General features: G+C 61.5%; 10 protein-coding genes across 10 annotated transcripts; 7 read left to right on the top strand and 3 right to left on the bottom strand.

The window, feature by feature from the left end:
- Positions 1 to 333: 333 nt before the first annotated feature.
- On the bottom strand, positions 334 to 1,811 carry COLE_00279 (uncharacterized protein; the record flags this gene model as incomplete). Its single annotated transcript, XM_018420440.1, has 3 exons — positions 334 to 1,404; positions 1,451 to 1,728; positions 1,778 to 1,811. The coding sequence occupies 3 exons, from the start codon at positions 1,809 to 1,811 to the stop codon at positions 334 to 336; spliced, it is 1,383 nt and encodes a 460-aa protein (XP_018277688.1).
- Positions 1,812 to 1,865: 54 nt separating this feature from the next.
- Positions 1,866 to 2,564, top strand: COLE_00278 (uncharacterized protein; the record flags this gene model as incomplete). Its single annotated transcript, XM_018419445.2, has 1 exon — positions 1,866 to 2,564. The coding sequence occupies one exon, from the start codon at positions 1,866 to 1,868 to the stop codon at positions 2,562 to 2,564; it is 699 nt and encodes a 232-aa protein (XP_018277689.1).
- Positions 2,565 to 3,399: 835 nt separating this feature from the next.
- On the bottom strand, positions 3,400 to 3,665 carry COLE_00277 (uncharacterized protein; the record flags this gene model as incomplete). Its single annotated transcript, XM_065626070.1, has 2 exons — positions 3,400 to 3,503; positions 3,554 to 3,665. 2 exons carry the CDS (start codon positions 3,663 to 3,665, stop codon positions 3,400 to 3,402), a joined length of 216 nt encoding a protein of 71 aa, XP_065482564.1.
- A 1,293-nt stretch (positions 3,666 to 4,958) lies between these two features.
- On the top strand, positions 4,959 to 8,228 carry COLE_00276 (uncharacterized protein; the record flags this gene model as incomplete). Its single annotated transcript, XM_018423622.2, has 1 exon — positions 4,959 to 8,228. One exon carries the CDS (start codon positions 4,959 to 4,961, stop codon positions 8,226 to 8,228), a length of 3,270 nt encoding a protein of 1,089 aa, XP_018277691.1.
- Positions 8,229 to 8,365: 137 nt separating this feature from the next.
- On the bottom strand, positions 8,366 to 8,975 carry COLE_00275 (uncharacterized protein; the record flags this gene model as incomplete). Its single annotated transcript, XM_018423623.2, has 3 exons — positions 8,366 to 8,391; positions 8,437 to 8,796; positions 8,828 to 8,975. 3 exons carry the CDS (start codon positions 8,973 to 8,975, stop codon positions 8,366 to 8,368), a joined length of 534 nt encoding a protein of 177 aa, XP_018277692.1.
- Positions 8,976 to 9,507: 532 nt separating this feature from the next.
- COLE_00274 (uncharacterized protein) lies at positions 9,508 to 10,969 on the top strand (the record flags this gene model as incomplete). The annotated part of the gene is made up of 7 exons (XM_018423624.2): positions 9,508 to 9,595; positions 9,643 to 9,686; positions 9,739 to 9,814; positions 9,847 to 9,872; positions 9,984 to 10,327; positions 10,411 to 10,889; positions 10,923 to 10,969. The coding sequence occupies 7 exons, from the start codon at positions 9,508 to 9,510 to the stop codon at positions 10,967 to 10,969; spliced, it is 1,104 nt and encodes a 367-aa protein (XP_018277693.1).
- A 562-nt stretch (positions 10,970 to 11,531) lies between these two features.
- COLE_00273 (uncharacterized protein) lies at positions 11,532 to 13,370 on the top strand (the record flags this gene model as incomplete). Its single annotated transcript, XM_065626069.1, has 8 exons — positions 11,532 to 11,855; positions 11,888 to 12,404; positions 12,438 to 12,490; positions 12,522 to 12,637; positions 12,806 to 12,838; positions 12,874 to 12,918; positions 12,997 to 13,092; positions 13,136 to 13,370. 8 exons carry the CDS (start codon positions 11,532 to 11,534, stop codon positions 13,368 to 13,370), a joined length of 1,419 nt encoding a protein of 472 aa, XP_065482563.1.
- A 296-nt stretch (positions 13,371 to 13,666) lies between these two features.
- On the top strand, positions 13,667 to 13,798 carry COLE_00272 (uncharacterized protein; the record flags this gene model as incomplete). The annotated part of the gene is made up of 1 exon (XM_018425462.2): positions 13,667 to 13,798. One exon carries the CDS (start codon positions 13,667 to 13,669, stop codon positions 13,796 to 13,798), a length of 132 nt encoding a protein of 43 aa, XP_018277820.2.
- A 630-nt stretch (positions 13,799 to 14,428) lies between these two features.
- Positions 14,429 to 14,920, top strand: COLE_00271 (uncharacterized protein; the record flags this gene model as incomplete). Its single annotated transcript, XM_018419423.2, has 1 exon — positions 14,429 to 14,920. The coding sequence occupies one exon, from the start codon at positions 14,429 to 14,431 to the stop codon at positions 14,918 to 14,920; it is 492 nt and encodes a 163-aa protein (XP_018277819.1).
- Positions 14,921 to 15,851: 931 nt separating this feature from the next.
- COLE_00270 (uncharacterized protein) lies at positions 15,852 to 17,118 on the top strand (the record flags this gene model as incomplete). The annotated part of the gene is made up of 2 exons (XM_018425461.1): positions 15,852 to 15,960; positions 16,367 to 17,118. The coding sequence occupies 2 exons, from the start codon at positions 15,852 to 15,854 to the stop codon at positions 17,116 to 17,118; spliced, it is 861 nt and encodes a 286-aa protein (XP_018277818.1).
- Between the last annotated feature and the right edge of the window lie 198 nt (positions 17,119 to 17,316).

The following is a 17,316-nucleotide window of genomic DNA, read 5'->3' as shown; positions in this document are numbered from 1 at the left end:
CGACATCTACGATCTGCAGTGGGCAGCTAAAGGGGCGTACACCACAACAAAGCCTACAGTAGACTCGAAAGCTGATACGATACACGGCTTCAACGAGATCGGCTCGTCGACCCCGCGCCTCATCAGCAACCAAGCAGGACCAGTGCTAAGCCTGACTTGGATGTTATCGGCGTTGGTGCTGCCTCGTATTCTACAGGTCAAGCAACGCTATCTCAACACTCACACCCGCAACGAAACTTTAGAATGGTAGCCTTCAACGGTGCATCGCCGAGAGGCCTATCTGAGGAGAACTAAGGATGAAGAGACATACAAATAAGCACGCTCGAAGCACAATTACTTGCGCTTCGCGGCCTTCTCAGCGCTCTTGGTGGTCTTGCCACCGGCCTTCTCAGACTTGTCGACCGACTTGATGACACCGACGGCAACGGTCTGGCGCATGTCACGGACGGCGAAACGGCCGAGAGGGGGGTACTCCTGGTAGGTCTCGACACAGATGGGCTTCTGCGAAACGAGCTTGACAATGGCGGCGTCACCCGACTTGATGAACTTGGGGTTGGCCTCCATGACCTTACCGGTACGGCGGTCGATCTTCTCAATGAGGGTGTCGAACTTGCACGCAATGTGGGCGGTGTGGCAGTCAAGAACGGGGGTGTAGCCGGCACCGATCTGGCCGGGGTGGTTGAGGACGATGACCTGGGCGTTGAACGAAGCGGCCTCCTTGGCGGGGTCGTTCTTCGAGTCCGAGCAGACGTTGCCACGGCGGATGTCCTTGATAGAGACGTTCTTGACGTTGAAGCCAACGTTGTCTCCGGGGAGACCCTCGGGGATCTGCTCGTGGTGCATCTCAACGGACTTGACCTCAGTGGTGACGTTGGTAGGGGCGAAGGTGACGACCATGCCGGCCTTGATGACACCAGTCTCGACACGGCCGACGGGAACTGTGCCGATACCGCCGATCTTGTACACGTCCTGGAGGGGGAGACGGAGGGGGCGGTCGGTGGGGCGGGTCGGGGGGTCAATGGCGTCGATGGCCTCAAGGAGGGTCTTGCCCTTGGCCGAGCCGGCCTTGGTCTCCTTCTCCCATCCCTTGTACCAGGGCATGTTGGTGGTGGGCTCGATCATGTTGTCACCGTGCCATCCCGAGATGGGGACGAAGGGAACCGACTTGGGGTTGTAGCCGACCTTCTTGATGAAGCCCGAAGCCTCCTTGACAATCTCGTTGAAGCGGTCCTCCGACCACTTGCAGGTGTCCATCTTGTTGCAAGCAATGATGAGCTGACGGACACCGAGGGTGAAGGCGAGGAGAGCGTGCTCGCGGGTCTGGCCGTCCTTGGAGATACCAGCCTCGAACTCGCCGACACCGGTGGCGATGATGAGAATGGCGCAGTCGGCCTGCGAGGTACCCTGAATGTTAGCACAGCAAAGGTAGGCGGATGGTTGTACTACTCACGGTGATCATGTTCTTGATGAAGTCACGGTGGCCGGGGGCGTCAATGACGGTGACCTGGTACTTGGGGGTCTCGAACTTCCAGAGAGCAATGTCGATGGTGATACCACGCTCACGCTCGGCCTTGAGCTTGTCAAGAACCCAGGCGTACTTGAACGAGCCCTTGCCGAGCTCAGCAGCCTCCTTCTCGAACTTCTCAATGGTACGCTTGTCGATACCACCGCACTTGTAGATAAGGTGGCCGGTGGTGGTGCTCTTGCCGGAGTCGACGTGGCCGATAACTGAATGTCAGGCCCTGAACCGCCAAATGTAATCGAGCAGTAAACTCACCGACGACGTTGATGTGGAGCTTGTCCTTGCCCATTTTGAATAGGTTTTGTCTGCAATGTTAGTCGACATTCTCTGAGAGTGGCAGTCAATGGTGGGAGTGGGGAGACAAAGACAGCATGCGCATTGCGAGTCAAAGGCGGAGGATGTTGGATGGAGGAAGGTTGAAGGTGGAAGCGGGAGGTCAAATTTGACATGGACCCTTTGTGCCATCCAATTCGTCACGGTCGTCGTGCTCCGTCTGTTTGACGACGATGCAGACGACCACGATACCAATGCGCGAGCATCGCCAAGAGCGCATGCACTCGAGGCAGGTGGCCTTGCATGGTCGAGAGGAAAGGATGGGATGGATGAGGGGTGGGGGGAAGGAGTGCAGGGCAAGTGGCGCGCGGCGATGACGAGAGCGATGGTGCTGCAGGTTGTTCGAGTCGATGACGGGCAGGTCGTTGTCGGTCGCAGTGCGCTCGCTGTCTTTGCCTCTTTGGCGACCACCATTGCCATGGTTGTCGTTGGTGCTACTCACTGTTTTTTGGAGGAGAGAGAGAGGGTGGGAGTGAAGAGAGAAAGCGGATCGCACGCGGATTTTACAGTGCGCTGGCACTGGAGCTCGCCCCTCCAACAGACCCTGAATTGCCTTTGTCTACTCAAAGCCCAGTCACGGCGTTATGGTGTTATGACGTGTGGCGGGGTCTATAACGCCGCTAGAGGGCCCTTGTGTGGCAGCCTGACGTCGGCTTGCTCACCGTACGGGGTGATTTGGCGCAATGTTTATCCGATCCCCTCACGTTAATTTGATGCCAGGAGGGCAGGAGGGGAAGGAAAGAAGGAAGGAAGGAGAGAGGGAGCTGAGCGAGCGGTATGAGCGGACCCTGCCGAGCAGCTCGCCAGTTGCAATCTTCCGCCCGGTCCATGCCCCGCCCAGGCGCCGCCACAAAATTTTTCCTGGGTGAGTCCTCACTCATCGTCCACTCGGCTTTCGTCTCATCATCTTGCATCTGGGCTGAGCATTGCGAGCGACAAACCGCCCCCCGTCTAACGCTGTTAGCTGCAAGATCTGATCACACTGCTCACCTCTCTTGCGCTGCACTTTTCATCTGTCCTCACCACTTCCGGGACGGCACAGACCGTCAGGATCCCTGCCGCGCACCTGGTGCACCTGGTGCATCGTGCATCGCGCATGCACCGATAATGACAGGAACGGGCCCCAATATCCCAATCCCGTGTGGCCGTGTGCCTGGGCCCACCTGCCAAACTACTGTACTTTAATTCTTGCTTCCTGCTGCGGCCGCCGAACGCCATGAAATTTTCACCTGTTGTTGCCACCCAGATGCTTCTGGCATCCACCTGTCCATGCTTGCGTGTCGATCGGCGCCCTTTTGCCACGCCCGAGCGGCCAGCGGCGCAAGCGTGCGACCCCCGGGGCGTTTGTATGTGCTCTGGCCCAGATCTCCCCACTATGTAAAATGCATACTGGCTCTTGCTCCTCAGTCATCAGTCACGCTCCGCCATGACGTAGCGCTCAATCTCCACATCTCCACATACCCCTGCTCTCGGACTCGTCAACTGTAATCCACCCCGCATCCCATACTATGTATGTGCCGCTGATAGCCGAAGCTTGGAGGCACTTATCCTGCCCCCCACCGTAACTGCCAAGTGCAAGTGGCACCGATTGTGGCCCAGTAGTCAAGGCACGGCAACAGGTGGATGGATACGGCGCCACATGACATGCTTGTGTTGGTCAGTGTCCCAGCACCGGATAGAAAAGGAGAGGCTGACCTCCTGGGTAGGCGTCCACCACACGAGAAAATACTGCGAAAACAGCTGAAACACCGTTTATGCCGCCAACCTCAGCCAGCTCTAGCCCAAGTCCCAACAGTGCCGAGTGATACATAGTGATATCCGACCATGTGGCATGCAATCACAGTGTCTTGCTGGTCATGATAGCTGTCTGGGAGCAACGAAGCCGAATGTTTCGGGCTCGTTGGCGGGCTTAAACCTCGTCCACGCCAGTCAGCAGATGCTTTAGCACAGTAAGAGGACGCTAGTGAAGCGCCTTGTGCCACTTCGTTTTGTCGTGTTCATCCACACCAGCTCAGGCAAAGGCATTGGGTTTGTGACGGAATAGTCTCGACACCTTTTGGATGTTTGGGATGAGTGACGAGGACCCAAGCTCTTTCAGACAGTCATGCCTAACTTCTTCGAGAGCGTCACCAGGCATAGGAGAATGCCCGAGGTTACATTGCAGAAAGGTCGTCCTAAATGACATGAAGGGGCGATATCGCGCTTGACCATCTTCAACCGCACCGTATTCTGCCGTATCGAATGAGGCTCAATCGAGCACAACTAACTCTATATGTTGTTCTCGGTATACATCAAGTTGGTCTGCAGGTGGGCCGCCTTTTGACTCCTTGAACCGTTTCTACACCGTCTAGAAGCCCGACAGGCTAGAGGCAGTTATCCACAACGTCGTCACAGGCCTGAAGTGTCGCTTCAAGCCGATGGCGGTTGCAAGGTTGTGCAGCGGCGGAATCAGTAGCGACCGAGCCCAGCTGACGATTAAGCGACGAGCAGAGTCTTACGCGTCCGATGGACTTTGCTACTTAGAGGGCTCGCCGCCAAAACGGGATTACCACGCTAGTGTAGTGCGACAACAACCATTCGCATTCACCTCCAGCCTCCCACTCAGTACTATGTATCGCGAGTGCAATGCGCACTTGCCTGATGAAAAAGCCGTATGGTTGTGGGGCAGGAGTATCATCTGCAAGAGCGGCAACAGGAAGTGGGGCAGGAAAGGGCAGATTTATCTCACAGAACAGGCTGAAATGGAAGGTGCCGGTTTGGACCAGCACTCCCACGTGCTCCGGATCCGAACGGCGATCATTCGGCCACTCGGATCGGTCAGCCCAACTGGCAGCTCCGCATCCTCGACATCCTCCTGCTCTCGTCAGTCTCTCGTCTCCCTCTCATCCAACTCTGCTTCATAATACATCGCATCTCATCGCATTTCTTCATCTACTTCATCGCTCAAGACATCTTCCATCGGGCTCTGTCCCACCCCTCTATTTCACTCCTTACAGCTTTCCCGTAATTTTCTCCGAGCGGGGCGACCCCAACTCCTGCTCGCCACCCTCCCCAACCACTCGCTCTGTCTACCACCTCAACAGCGTCAATCGCCACCCTGATCATGGCCGAGACCGCTCCGGTGACAGCAGCCTCTTCTCTCCCTCAACCAGGTGACGGCGCATATCTTGCCCGTCCCATCCCGCAACCGGGCGACGGCGCGTACTTGACGCACCGTCCCAACAATGCTCCTTCCCGCGGCCCTCGGAACAACGGTCGCGGACGCGGACGCAAGCCCGGCAACGCGTCTCAAGGCCCGGCCTCGGTCACGGCCTCTGAGCCCCCGACGGCGCAGATCGGCGCCCTTGCCCTCGATCAATCGTCAAATCGCGGCCCTCGGAACGCCCGAGGAAGGGGTCGCAACAATGGTCCTCGCCCCGACGGGGCGCCGGATGGCCCCAACAACAGCCGCAACAGGCCCAGGCAGCAGCGGACTGAGCTGGCGAACGGGAACGCCGCTGCGTCCGGCAGCGGTCCGAGCACTCCCTTGAACCCAGCGGCGAGCGTGTTCACTCCTGACGAGAGCGGACCCAGCCGCCCCAGCTCGCGGGCATCTCAGTCCAAGGGTCGACAGCGCAAGCCCAAGACGGAGGCGAACGGTGCTGCGGCGCCCAAGCCCGTCTCGAGTCGCCGCGCTGCGTTTGAGCGTGGCTCCAAGCTCACTACCGGTGACGCCCCTCCCAAGAAGGAGAAGCCGGCGCGGAAGACGGTCGAACACCCAGAACCGCTCGGTCCGGAGCCCGACGACCTCAACTCGCGACTGACGCGTGGTTTGCGCGGCAAGCCGTTCATCGAGTGCCCGATTTGCTTCAACCCCATCTTCTCCCAGCAGCCGACATGGTCGTGCCTGCCGCCCCACTCGCCCCCTGAGTATCCCAAGACGCTCGAGGACAACGAGCGGCCAGCTTTCGCCGCGGCCCACTACACTGCCTGCTACACGCCGTTCCACGTGAACTGCATCCGCGACTGGGCGTCGCGCAGCCTCCACGACGATGCGGAGCGGATACGCAAGGCCGAAAGCAATGACGAGCCCTCCTGGCGCTGCCCAGGATGCCAGAAGCACCGCACGCAAAAGATTGGTGGCTACAGGTGCTTCTGTGGCCGTCTCGCCAACCCGCCTACGGTGTTAACCGCCCCACACTCGTGCAATGACGCTTGCGCGCGCCCACGCCCCAACTGCAGCCACCCCTGCCCTCTCAACTGCCACCCGGGGCCTTGCCCGCCCTGCCAGGTCGCTCTGGTTGTCCGCTGCCCATCGCACGCGACATCCCTCACCGTCAAATGTTCGACGGCCAGCACCAACGACGCCGCGCTTACGCCCGTTTGCGACGAGATTTGCGACCGTGAGCTCGCCTGTGGTAAACATCGCTGCGGCAACCTCTGCCACTTCGGCCCGTGCGGCGACTGCAGTGAAGTCGAGAATGTGCGCTGTTACTGCGGCCACGAGGAAAAGGTTGCGCCGTGCGGCTGGAACAAGAAGGACATCAAAGAGTGCAGCGACGGCAACGAGACTTGGGAAGGTCGCTTCGCTTGCGACCGCATTTGCCGGAAGAAGTACGAGTGTGGCATACACGAGTGCTTGGAGAAGTGCCACCCGCATCCCGCTAGTCTCGTCCCCTGCCCGACCTCGCCAAGCGTCATAACCACCTGCCCATGCGGCGCGACACCCCTCAACCTCCTTCCCGGCTACCCACGCCCCGATTGCACGGCGCCCATTCCGACATGCGCAGAGTCGTGCCCCAAGTCACGGCCTTGCGGACATGCGTGTCCGCTCAAATGCCACAGCGGCGAATGCCCTCCGTGCCACGAGCAAGTGTACCGGCCATGCCGCTGCGGCGAGAGCAACCTCCTCCTTGACTGCGACGAGGTTAGAGAGCGCCAGCAGGCTGGTCAAACCGAATTCTTTTGCGAGCGCGTGTGCAAGGCGCTCCGAAACTGCGGCCGCCACGAGTGTGGTCGCATCTGCTGCCCCCTGTCGTACAAGGCCAAGCGCAAGGGTCGTCGTGCGCTCGATTTTGACATTGACAACGACGATCTCCATCAGTGCCCTCTGGTATGTGGCAAGCTCCTCAGCTGCGGCATACACAGCTGCCCCAAGCCGGATCACAAGGGCGCGTGCGGCCGATGCCTACAGGCGTCATACGACGAGCTTATCTGCAACTGTGGCCACACGGTCGTTTACCCGCCGGTCGCATGCGGAACCAAGGTCAACTGCGTGTTCCCATGCGCGCGCCCCGACCCGCCCTGTGGGCACCCTAAGACTCCTCACAACTGCCACGAAGAGCCCGACTGCCCGCCGTGCCCGTTCCTCACTTCCAAGCCGTGCGCGTGCGGCAAGGATCCTGCGGTCAAGAACGTCCGTTGCTCGCAGTCGCAAGATCGCGTTTCTTGCGGCCAGGTGTGCGGCAAGCTTCTCGGCTGCGGTTACCACCGATGCGAGAAGACGTGCCACCCCGGAGAATGCGAGTCCTGCGCGCAGACTTGCAACAAGCCTAAGCGGATATGCAAACACGCGTGTACGCACACCTGCCATGCGCCGGCCAAGTGCCCAGAGAACGAGCCTTGCCCCACCATTGTTCATCAGACTTGCTCATGCGGCAATCTTGTGACGCGGACCACCTGCGGCGCCAGCACGTCGAACCCTTCGAGTCGCGAGACGGTGCAGCTCAAATGCAACGCCGACTGCATGATGCGCCAGCGCAACGCGCGCCTAGCCGACGCGCTCGGCATCAAGCAGCCAGTCGACAGGACACTTACCGAGTGGCCGTCTGAACTGCGTACCTTTGCCTACGCCAATCTCGCATTCGTCAAGACGGTCGAGACTACCTTCCGCGACTTCATCAACGGGACGCGCCAGACCGTCATCCTTCCGCATATGCCGCAGGCCAAGCGCACGTTTGTCATGTCTATGGCTGACGTGTACCGCCTGGGACGCGAGCTGATTGACGCCGAGCCGAACCGATCCGTGCAAATCCGACGTCGTGTCGACACTCGCCTGCCCAACCCCCTCCTCTCGTCCGTTGTGCAGCCGCAGACGTCCAAGCTTGGCGGCTTGGGCAACCTCCGTGCCGCCCCATCGAGCGTATGGGGAGCTGGACGTAGCGGGACCGCGTCGCCATCCACAGCCGCCTCGGCCGCTAAGGCCAACACGCCTACTGCAAGTGCACCGACCTCGCGCGTGCCGTCTCCTGGCGTCGAGCAGGCGCGTCCCACCCCGCCCGAGGCTCACCGCGCGCCCGTCCCTGTCCCCGTCACCCACACGCACGTGCCAGTGCAGACCGTCGGCATTGTCGGTGACACCGACTGGGATCAGAGCGGGGACGAGGCGGATTAGTGTTTCTGCCACTCAGGACGGACCACTCCATCTACAATGTAAATCTCATAAGCAATCAGTTCATCATGCACTCTCCATGTCATATGCTGCATATATCGTACACTCCGCTCTAGGGCAAGCGGTAAGCTGCGGTCTACTCAATCGTCGTACCGCCCGCCCTCGTCTGTCTGTCAGTTTCCGCACACCGAACCCCGCGACATGCACTGACCTTCTCCACCCTCGCCGCCCGAGTCGTCGTCCCCTTCTCCGTTGTCGAAGTAATTGTGATCGTAGTCCTGATGATCCTCCTCGTCCTCGTCGTCAAAGTCAAAGTCCTCCTCGTCCTCCTCATTCTCGCTCGGCTCGCCCTCCTCATCATCATCCTCATCCAACACGCGCTTCCGGCGATTCGCGCGCGCGATCGCCCGCGCCTTCTTCTCGGCTCCCATATCGCCCTCAAAGTACTCCTTCCACAAAGACGGCGGGAACAGCTCGCGGTTAAGATACAACACGGCGGGGTCGAGCCGCGAGTTCCCCGTGCCCGTGCCCGCCCCCGGACGCCGATACCTATCGGAGTAAGATTCGATTTCTGCCGTCAGCCCCGCCCGCCGGGGACGCACCGATGCCGACGACTTTGCGCTCGCTCTCGAGCCGCCAGGGCGCGCCCGCGCGCGCGCCGTCCGCGTCCGCGAGGCCCTCGGCGAGGTCCCGCAACAGCGCGTTCGTGTGCGCTACCACGCGCTCTTCGAACGCCGTGGGCCCGGGCATCTCGGACGCCTTGTCGAGTGGCTGGGGTTAGTGGGGCCGCGGGCGACGCACGGGGTATAGCATGCCGGAGCCTTTTACGGGCTTGCTGAAGCTCTCGAGGACGGCGCGCGAGTCTTCCTTGCTCATCCCCGCGAAGGCTGCGTTGAACTGGTCGCGGCCGGCGGTCGCGCCGCCGCGCCCGCGGCCTCGTCCGCGTCCGCGCGACATGAAGGCCTGAGGGGAGGGATTGGGCGGGGATAGGGAAAGGGCGAAAGCGGACGGCGGGTCGGAGTGAAGGACGGCTCGGCGTGCGATAACGCCGATGAGTTTACGTTGCGACTGGGCTGTGAGAGAGGAGCTCGTCGTTGTTGTCAAGTGAAGCGAAATCCTCGACTTCTCTTGGTGGCGGGACCACGCGGGCGTCACGTGCCCAGCGCCGGTTTACTCCCGGCGTAATGTTCGCGTCGACGTGCACCTCTACTGCTGACGCGACAGATGTTGACTTTGCGTTTCTCCATCTCTCCATTTCCCACCTCCCACTCCCACTCTGACCATGTTTCTGCGCCCGCTGATGCTGGCGCTGCTCCTCCTCCTGCTTGGAGAGGCGTTCGCCGCGTCCAACTACTACTCCTTGCTGGGCGGTGCGTTCCTGACTCGGTGGAGGTGGCGTGGCGGAGCTGACGTACAGTGAAGAAGGATGCGAGCGAGTCGGACATCAAGCGTGCATACAGAGTGAGTTGAGGAGGTGGCATTGTTGCGTGAAGTGTGTAGAGCTTACGCGCAGAAACTCTCCAAGAAGCTGCACCCAGATGTCAACCCCGACGAGAGCGCGCACGACAAGTTCATCGAGGTGTCGAAGGGTGAGGTGGTTTGCGAGCCGCGCTAACAGCAGCGTATGAGGTGTTGTCTGAAGCCGAGGTGGGTAGGAGGACGCGGACGTGTGCGGCCGTCCGGCGGATCGGCGCCGACGTGGCAGTCACCGATGACGCGTGGCGTTCCGCCCCGCACACCCAGCTCAGCTGATCCCAGACACGCCAGATCTACGACCGCGGGGGCGAGGCCGCGCTGAAGCGGCACGAGGAGCGCAAGGCGGCGGCGCAGCACGACCCGTTCGCGCAGTTCTTTGGCGGCGGCCGCAACGAGCCGCCACGAGGGCCAAGCGTCCAGCTCAACCTTGAGGTGTCGCTTGCGGACATGTACGCGGGGCGAACAGTCGAGTTCAACATGCCCCGGCGGTTCATTTGCAACAAGTGCAACGGGAGCGGCGCGAACTCGCCTGCGGACGTGCACCGCTGCGGCACATGTAACGGGCAGGGTGTGGTGGTGCAGAAGCACCAGGTGTTCCCGGGCATGTTCACGAATGTGCAGATGACGTGAGTGTGGCGCCAACCGCGGAGGATTGGGAATGATCAACTCGTCGCGCCCAGCTCTTGACCCACGGTCTCGCTGACACCAGATGCCCGCACTGTAACGGCAAGGGCGAGCAGATCACGAAGCACTGCAGCGAGTGCGGCGGCGCGCGTACCGTCGAGCGGGAGCACACGCTGGCGGTCCACATCCCCGCCGGCGCGCCAGAAGGGTACGAGGAGCGGTTCCGGGGCGAGGCGGACGAGAGCCCGGACTACGAGCCGGGGGACGTGGTCGTGCGCGTGCGCAGCAAGCCGCAGTCGAACCAGGGATGGACGCGCAAAGAGTCGGGCTTGGTGGGCCGGATCACGCTGAGCGTCGTGGAGGCGCTGCTGGGCTTCGAGCGCAACCTCACGAGCTTGGACGGGCGGACGATCCCCGTGGGCCGCGCGGGCACGACGCAGCCGGGCGAGGTCGAGGTCATCGAGGGCGAGGGCATGCCTGCGTTCCACGACATTCCGCAGGGCGACATGTACATCGAGTACAGCGTGGTGATGCCGACGGTGGTGACGGACGGGACGCGGAAGAGTAAGTGTGGTGTGGAGGGCTAGCTGACGGCAGAATTGACGGAGGCGTTTGGCGGGAGCGCACGGCGCGACGAGCTGTAGCAATGTATGCATCTATGATTGGTAATGGTGGGTGGTTGGTGCAGTGCGGATGGTGAGTCACCCGCGCGAGTCTGTGCCAGGCGGATGAGTGCCAGGAAGAAGAAGACGACAAGGTTGAGAGAGACAGGGGGGCAAGAGTGGGGCAGTAGTTTTTTTAAATCCTCGCAGGCTGCGGCATATGCAGGGAACGCTGGGACGCCGGGGCTCTGCCATGTCGAAATTATGATGCCAAGCGAGTATGACAGAGAGCAGGGGATGATGCATGAGTGGGCATGGGGGCATGGTGATCTCGCCAAGACCATAAGAGGTATGCTGAGAATATGGATGCTGGCTGCTCTTCGCACAGTCATACTCTGTGTTCTACAGCCTCCGAAGCACTAGATTGCATTCGCAGGTCACAGCAGCTTTCACCATTCATCGACTGTTGGCTGTACACAGACCGCAATGCAGTTGTCATCAGCACCACACCACGCACACACATCGGGGACCCCGGCCCGCTTGCCGATCCCAAAATGACGGCATCCTCTCCACCTCCATCCCGACATCGCTCCATCTCTCTACGATGTCCGACGACAACATCGTGCACCACGCAGACAGCGCCGCGGCATGGGACCGCGCCACGCGCCTGCGGGACCTCATCCACCCCCCGGTGATCCGGCAGTGGATCGCGGGCGGCAAGCTGTTCCGCGAGCGCGGCGAGCGCGCGTCCCCGCGCATCGAGCTGTTCCTGGACCTGCTGTACGTCGGCGTGGTGCACCAGCTGGCCGAAGCGGCGGTGGCGGAGCCGAGCGCGCGCGGCGTCGCGCGCTTCGTCCTCACCTTCTGGCCGAGCTGGAGCGTGTGGGAGGAAGCGCGCCGCTACTCCAACGTCTCGGGCACGGACGACGTAAGTTCCCCTTTTCGTAGGCACTCACGCAGCTCGTGCACCGCATCTGGGTGCTCGCCGGCATGGTGTGTATTCTGGGATACACGGCGAACGCGAGCGCGATCCCGCTGCGCGATGCGCCGGGCGGCGGCGTGCCCTCAACCACGAAACTAGACAGCACGCCCGTGCATGCCGCCGCGGCGTTTTTCCTCCTCATCAAAGCGACGCGTGTGCTCGTCCTCTTCCTCTATGCGTGGTGGCTGCCGGCGTTCCGCGCCGCGCAGGCGCTCACCGGCGTCGCGGTCCTCATCCCCATGTTCGCGTACACCCCGCTGCTGTGGGTGCGTGCGCGGCGCGCGCAAGTCGCGTGCGCGGTCGCCGGCATCGCGCTCGACCTCATGCGCGTAGACATGATCCTGTACAATGTATATGGGCGGTGGCTGCTGCTGCGCCGCCGACGCGACGTGCGGCGCCAGATCGCGGCCGGCGAGCTCGACCCCGCCCGGGCGCCCGACACCAGTCTGCCGCTGTTCAAGATGGTCGCGCTGCCGGACCGCATCCGCATCCCAGGTGAGTCGGGCTGGGCAACAGCGCTGACACCAGCCATCAACATCGAGCACTCGGTCGACCGGAGCGGCGCGTTCACCGTCCTTGTCGTACGTCGTCCACGCTCCGCGCTCACACTAGCTTGGCGAGCTCGTCGCCAACCTCCTCTACATCGCCGAGCCGGGCGAGTATGGCGCCGGCGCAAAGTTCCAGAAGGCGTCGTTGGGGTTCATGGTGGCGTGGGCGATCAACTACTTGTGCGTGGGCGTGGCGGGGGAGATGGGCGAAGTGTTGCGCAGAGACATGGAGTGCTACAAGCTCAACTTGCGAAGGGGAGCGGAGGGCATGGAGCTTCACTGCATGTCTGACGGCGACGCAGTTCTAGCTGCAGAATCCCTAGCTCCTTGAACATTGCTCACACACAGGTACACCCTCCCCTCGGACACGCATCTTATACGGTACGTCTCCGCGCGACGCTCTGACGCAGATACACGCACGCGCTCCGGCGCTCGTGGCTGACGGGGATTTTGTTCAACTTGTACGTCGGCTCGGCTGTGCCGAACCTGCCTACTCCCACGGCACACCCGCCACACCCACCCACCCCCGCTGACCCCAGCTTCCATTGGCCGCTGTGTGCCTCCATCGTCCTCGCCGCCGCGGCGAGCAACAAGATGGTGAACAGCTCGGCGATCGTCGACCCGGGCGTTAAGTGGTGCGTTTAGTTTGGAGCGTGTAAAACGCACCGCTCACTCCAGGTTCTGGGGATGCGGGCTCGGCGCCGCGCTTCTCTTCCTCGGCCTCATCGACCTGCTGCATGGCGAGCAAGAGGCATGGAATGTCGCGCGTATTCCGAGGGTGAGTGATAGTCACCAGGGGACACGGGTCGGGTCGGGAGGCGCTGGTGGGAGGGTAGTGGGACGAGAAGAGTGGGGAGGAAGTGGGATGCGATTGGGCCGGGTCCGAGAATCTACGAAGAAGTTCGCTGCGTGACTGTCGCGTCGACGTTTGGTTTAGCGTCGCGTCGGCGAGTTACGGCCCGGCGTCACCATTCCGCCGATCTGCCATCTTCGTCCCCAGCCCCGTGCCGCTCCGCCCCGCCCCGCCGCCCCGCGCCCATCCCCACTCACCTTCCTCGCCGCCCGACCCACCCCCCCCCCCCCCCCCAGACCCAGGCCGAGACTCCCCCACCCCACTAACACCAGATCGCGCGCTTCGGCGCCGCCTGCCTCGGCAGCGTGGCCCTCTGCCTCTTCCCGCTGCACGCGGCGGAGCTGCCGTCCGCCGAGATGCTCGGCGTCGCTGTCGTGATCACGTGGACCGTGTTAGCCGTATACGTGTTCGGCGCGCTGCCGCGGCGTGGCGCGGTGCGGCTCGACGAGGACGAGGACGAGGAGGGCGTGACCGTCACAGACTTGTAGTGGGGAGGGCGGCGACACACGTTGGGCGACAAACGGCGGGCGACAACAAACGATGCGTCACCGGATGTATCCCCGAGAACTTTGGTTGCGCGCGAGCGCTCATGCACACGGATGATCTATTGCGGGCGGGCGCGGGGCATCAGTGCGAAATTGGGACAAGGCGCTCGCTGTTGAGTGCCTACGCTGCGGAATGGTGCGACGGCGCGATGCGGCGCGTGCGGTGCGGCGCAGTAGAGTAAGCGGATGCTCGAGGGCTGCGGAACGCGCCGTGCAGCGCTCGGAGCGACGGTTAGTGGCCGCATGCCCGCAGATCGAGATTTGCCGACAGGCGTCCGGGCGTCCAGGCACATCGGCCAACGCCCAGGCCGCGGACAGGGCACATGCCGCACCCTGGACCCTTGGTGCATGCCACACCTTAATCCCTATACCCTGGAGGGTGGCCCTGGCAGTCTTCTTTTGTCTGCTGAAACTTGGTCCTGCATGGCGCAATGAGTGAGATGGGTGATTGCGATTGAGCAATGGCGGGGGCGGGGTGGGGGCGGAGTGGGGGCGGGTGGCGAGCGGCGAGCGGCGGGGCCGGTGGGGCGGTGGGGCGGTGGGACAGACGGAAGGAAGGAAGCCGAGGCCTGGATGTGTGCGCCTGCATGCCGTGTGATGAATCATACCATCAATCATCATGCCATCAAACGAGAGAAATGGTCCGAGGAGGGGCCGGGGTACGGGGGTGTAGCGATGGAATCTTGCGTTTGTACGGGAGCGAGAAAGCACGGTGCACATTGCGGCCGGTGTCATGAAAGGGACAAAGGTGCAAAGGTGAGTCGTGGACTGAGCGTCACCTTCCTTGAACCTCGCTCGCTCACATCGGGGGTCGTGTCATTACTGTATTTCGGTAGAATCCGCGATTTCGGCGTCGAGTATAGTTACGCTTTGGTAGGTACGTGTACGATGACAAGAGGGTTAGTGGACGCTCGGGCCGGTGAGTGGATGTGGAATGTGAGATTGAGAGGTGGGGAGCAGATGGGGCAGTGCCGTGTGCCAGTGCGCCTGTCAACAAAGAGTGCGACGAGCGAGAGCGAGGGCGAGGGCGAGGGCGAGGGCCGTGTGGTATTTGGGGGCGCGTGAGAGCTGGCTAGTAGTGAGAGGGGTGAGTGAGTGAGGGTGAGGTATGCTCGGTCGTTAGGCGGGGTGAGCTGACGAGGTGACAACCCGAGCGATAGGGTAGGTGTGGAGTAATGTGGAGAGACGCGGTGCAGAGGAGAGAAAAGAGAGAGAGAGAGAGCGCGACGCGAGAGAGAGAGAGAGAGAGAGAGAGAGAGAGAACAATGAGAGGATGTAGAGGATGGAGAGAGAGAGAGAGAGGAAGAGGAAGAGGAAGAGGAAGAGAGTACAAAGCAATCCAGCCATGTGGTTGACCGTGACATACAATGCAGCTTGCTATTCAGGGTCGGAAGATGGGAGACAAGGCTTTAAGGGTAGGATACGAAGGGCCGAGGGGCCGAGGGGCCGAGGGGGAGGAGGGGACCCCACGTGCATTGTCATGTTGTGCCTGGGAGCCGGGGGGAGGGGGAGGGAGGGATGATTTGTATAATTGACCGTGATTTGTATAAAGATATACAAATCAGTGTCCGGTGAGGAGGGTGCTTACGGTGGTAGACTGTGGATCCGTGGATTGATAGTGGGTTCCTGAAGCCCCCCTTGGTGAGAGTCATTGTTCTCCCCCTCCCTCTCCAAGTGACTGCCCTCGTCCTCCTCGACTCTGACGACGACTGGGATCTCACACTTGTCTCTTGAGCTCTTGGCTCTTCAAAAGACTCTCTCTCTCTCTCTCTCTTTCGCTCCTACTCCTACCCCATCGTCCATCAACCATCGTCCATCACCCATCGTCCATCACCCAGACACATACCCAAGTGGTCACTCGTCCAAGTCGCCACACTCACATCGTCGCCTGGTCTCTACTTCATTCACCTCCCCACCCACAATGCCCTCCGCTCACCACCTCCCCTCCCCCTCTTCCACCGTCTCCCTCTCTCCACGCCAGAACTCTTCCCACACCATGGCACGCCACTCTAGCTGCAACAGCAGCGAGGATGACCAGGAAGCCGCACGCTCCGCACTCGAGATCCGCCGCGAGAAGAATCGCATCAAGCAGCGTAACCTCCGTCGTGAGTCACCCTCTCTCTCCCTCTCTCTCTCTCTCTCGACAGCCACCTCCCCTAAACTCAATCTCCCCCGGGCTTGAGCCACAGCCTCAGCCACATTGTACCACAACTCCCACCCCTATTACGCACGCACCTCCTATGCAGGATGCAGGATGCAGGGACGAGAACAAGGCATCTTGTGCGCGCGCACATTCACTCGAATGTCTCTTTGTGCTCGAGCGAGTGGGTGGCATGGGTGGTGTCACGTCGTCGGGGATAGAGGCAATTGATTGAGCCGACGCTTGATCCTTCTCTGTGCCTCTTTGCTTCTCCCTTTGTACACATCACCCACTTGTCTTCTTCTTCTTCTGTCACCCACCACCCACCACCCACCACCATGCACATGCATCACCCGCTCACACCCCTACAGAGCGCCGCGCTACTCAGATGGCCGACCTAGAGACCACTGTAAACTCGCTTCGCAACAAGGCCCATGACGTCGAGGACCGCCTCAACATGCTCGAGGCCCGTGAAGCTAGCCTTCAGGCTTGGGTCAGAGAGCTCGAGAACGCCATGATCGCACAGGGCCACCGCGAACAGGTAGACACTCTGCGTCGTGTCTGGGGTCAGTCGGCAGGCATGATGCCCGCGCCCCACCACCCCCACGCCCTCTCTGGCGTTACCGACAACACTGGTTCTCGCGTCGACCCACTTGCGACCCTCGCTTCCGCTGCCTCGACCTTTCAAAACCCCCGCGCGGCCCACTCCTACCCCATGCGCTCCCACAATGATGACGATGACACTGCTGCTTCGCGCAAGCGTAGGCGTGACGACGACTATGAATACGGTGCTGGTGCTGGCGCTGGCGCTGGTCCTGGTGTTGGTGCCAACCGCGGCGACCGCCTTGCCTCGCCCAGCCGTATGCGCATTTCCGACCTCGTCCTCCCCCTCCCTAGGCCAACGGGTTCGGCGCCGGTTCTGCACCAGCCTCACCCTTTCCCCGCTTGGACTGCACACCTTCCAGCGATCGACCAGGGGTTTGCCGGCTACGAGGACAAGCCGAGGCTCAACTCGGACGCGCGCAACGTTACGCCTTCTGACCGTCGTCCTCTTTCGTCTTCGAGCAACAACACGGCACGCACATGGTCGTCGCCGGTGCAGTCGTTTGAGATTCGTCTCTGAGACTTTTTGCTCTGCACTGCATTTACGTCTCGCCCACGCCATGCCATGCCATGCCACGCCACGCCACGCCACGCACGCCACGCTTGCCCCGCCACGTCACGCACGCACGCACGCTTGCATGCCCGCCCGGCTCGCACACCATGTTGTCCATAGAAACGAACAACACTACACCGACGCTGTCAAACCTGGGTTAATCGT

This window comes from Cutaneotrichosporon oleaginosum (genome assembly GCF_008065305.1).
Source record: "Cutaneotrichosporon oleaginosum strain ATCC 20508 chromosome Unknown ATCC20508_contig01, whole genome shotgun sequence".
In the NCBI taxonomy this organism is placed as follows: domain Eukaryota; kingdom Fungi; phylum Basidiomycota; class Tremellomycetes; order Trichosporonales; family Trichosporonaceae; genus Cutaneotrichosporon; species Cutaneotrichosporon oleaginosum.
This window is presented reverse-complemented; position numbering and strand designations above follow the sequence as displayed.